A 2,577-nucleotide genomic window follows, 5' to 3' on the forward strand; every position below is an offset into this window, starting at 1 on the left:
AGTCAGGAAGACGCTGAACTCTTCCTCGTGTTTTACGACGCTCAATCAACGCCTAAACGTCTATTTCTCTCCCCAAGGCCCCAAGCGGAGAAAAACGACACCTCGCGGTCAATCTCCAGCAACTACCGATAGTGTCCGCTGTGGGCTCAACAATATACAAAGTCCAAGGCGAAACACTGCATTCGATGGTTGTTGTAGATTGGAAATCTCCTGTTGCTCTTGTAAACAAACCCTGCAGACGTATCTGCTTGTTTCTCGGGTTGTTTCTCGTCATACTTTTGCAACGCTATCGCTGTTTATGAACGATTTGGCAGCCTGGTCAAGGCCCCCATCTTACTGAAGAGCAACGCTTGCAAGAAATATCTCGACGCACACTTCAGGCATTTCGTGACCACTTCCAAATGTGAACCTCGTGGTAGTTTTTAAAAAGATGTTAAGATTGTTAAGAAAAAAAAAACTTAAAAAAAAAACAGTCGAACTACGACTACCCCGGGCGATCACCCGGGCCCCCAATACATGCAGCGCTGCTAAATTATATCCAAAATGAGAGTTGCAAATCACAGTTGACCTCCCGAAAGTGTCGATTTTTCGCCTGATCGTACAAGAAAGCCCATGTTAAAGTTAGCTTTATGGACGCCACAGCATAATCATTCACAGTAAAGACGACCAAAAAATAGCGTGCCTCCCACCACCTCGACCCCGGACTCGACATGGCTGTCTTAGAATAAACTGCTCTGTCTGTAGATGTCGAACACAGTATTAGCATGTTTGACTGATCCCTCTCACTCTCTCGGACTGAGGTGTACAACAAAGAATTGATACACTTCTGTAGTTAGTATAAACGATTTTTTTCAATTAATTACTTAATTAATCTATGTAACCTATAGGTTGCCTCACCATATGAACGCACATGTATGGGTAGTACTAGTAGCTAAGTCTGATGTCCATGAAATTGATAAATGGCTGCGCTGGAAACCACGCCGAGGGCGAAACAAGACCCCTTCCACCACATATTTCAGGACAAAGCATCTGTACACAGAAGGAATGAACATGCCACCAACAAACTCACCGCGTTTTCCGCGGGGATGGATCAATACTGTCTAAAAGAGAGAGCGCCAAAGTGCAGTAGTGACCCACTTCTACCTAGCTAAGCTCTTAATTTAAGCACGCCCCAGCGCACGTTCAATTTTCCAGATAGTTCTGTCGGATGAAAAAGCATTTTTTTTTTTAATGGTCGTTTGAAGAGAACCACTATTTGTGTTATCAACTAACAATAGGCGATTTTTCTTCTTCAGTACTGCGCTCGAGTTTCCCAGATACATAGAAAGCAGCGAGGCGATAGAGCCCACCACCCTAATCTTGCCTGTGGATACGGAGCGGATTCATCTCAATCCCTGACCTCGTCTTCGACTTCAAGAATTCTTCGTACGCATCAGCGAGATGTTTGGTCGCATGTTCCTTTGCGTCGTCAATGGATTTTTCATAGTATTTCCAACGTGCAAACACCTTCAAGCGGTAATCCAAATCCGTCTTCATTCTGTGCTGCTTCAGCGCAGAGAACAAATTAGCCCCGCCACCCCTCTCTTCCTCGTCGAGTTCGGTTGGATGGCGTCGAAGAAAACTCTTGTCCTCGCCAGAGAGAATACGCGAGGAGTGAACAACGTCCACGTTCAACACACTGGCCTGATCGGCATTTGATACTGCTGTGCCACCTGCAAGGAGGAGGGCCGCAAGAACCACAAGGGTCATGTTGAAGAGACGCATGGCTGGCTGGGTCCTGAAGCTGGAGGAAAATTGCGGAATGAGGAATGCGGCAGTTGTAGGCTGACTCAGATGGCAACAAAGTGACGGCCCTCCTCGAGTGTCTCATGAGAGTCGGATACTGTGCGTGCATCAAAATACGTGATTAGTCACCACCATCAGGTTTAGAAAGCTGGTCATTGTATGGACGAAACCTGTGCGTCACAGGCAGTGCCCAAATAAAATCTGAGAAAAGCTGTCACATGTCTACATCATGTGATTGCAAGTGTAACGAATGACTGCAACATTCATTTAAGAACCATGTGATTGCAAGTGGACATGTAATCATAATGGACGAATCACTGCAGCAACCATTTGGGTTTTCGAAGAAATGTTCCAAACTCTCAAAAGGTGGCCTTTTGTACTGGTAAAATCCGCAAGCTACCCTCCAGGTTACCACAGCTTACAGCTCTTTGTCCAAATGGGTGCGTATCCGTATCTCTTTCAATGAGCCAATGCGTGCAATCACCGCGTGTTCCTCAAAACCATTCACACTGATCGAGGCATTTTTTAACAGGCAATATGCTGCTACAGTAAGTGGCTAGTTTGTGTATTATGAAATGGATAAGATACAGCTGAGAACCAACCTTGCGACTTTTACTTATGAAATAGTTATGACTAACCTGCTCCCAACCCCACAACAAGAATCAGCACTGTAGCACTGGCTCCGCTCCATGTCGTCGCGTTTGCAGCAAGCATGTCAGATTATTTAAGTGCCTCACGTGTTGGTTTAGTCCAGCGGTAGTTGCACGGCTGTAAGCATCTGTACGTTTTAAT

The 2,577-nt window shown here is 45.6% G+C and overlaps 1 protein-coding gene across 1 annotated transcript; it reads right to left on the reverse strand.

Annotated features, from left to right (window-relative positions):
* Positions 1 to 1,353: 1,353 nt before the first annotated feature.
* Positions 1,354 to 1,764, reverse strand: PPTG_19641 (hypothetical protein; the record flags this gene model as incomplete). The annotated part of the gene is made up of 1 exon (XM_008918102.1): positions 1,354 to 1,764. One exon carries the CDS (start codon positions 1,762 to 1,764, stop codon positions 1,354 to 1,356), a length of 411 nt encoding a protein of 136 aa, XP_008916350.1.
* Positions 1,765 to 2,577: the final 813 nt, after the last annotated feature.

The sequence above is a fragment of the Phytophthora parasitica genome (genome assembly GCF_000247585.1).
Source record: "Phytophthora parasitica INRA-310 unplaced genomic scaffold supercont2.140, whole genome shotgun sequence".
Lineage (NCBI taxonomy): Eukaryota > Oomycota > Peronosporomycetes > Peronosporales > Peronosporaceae > Phytophthora > Phytophthora nicotianae.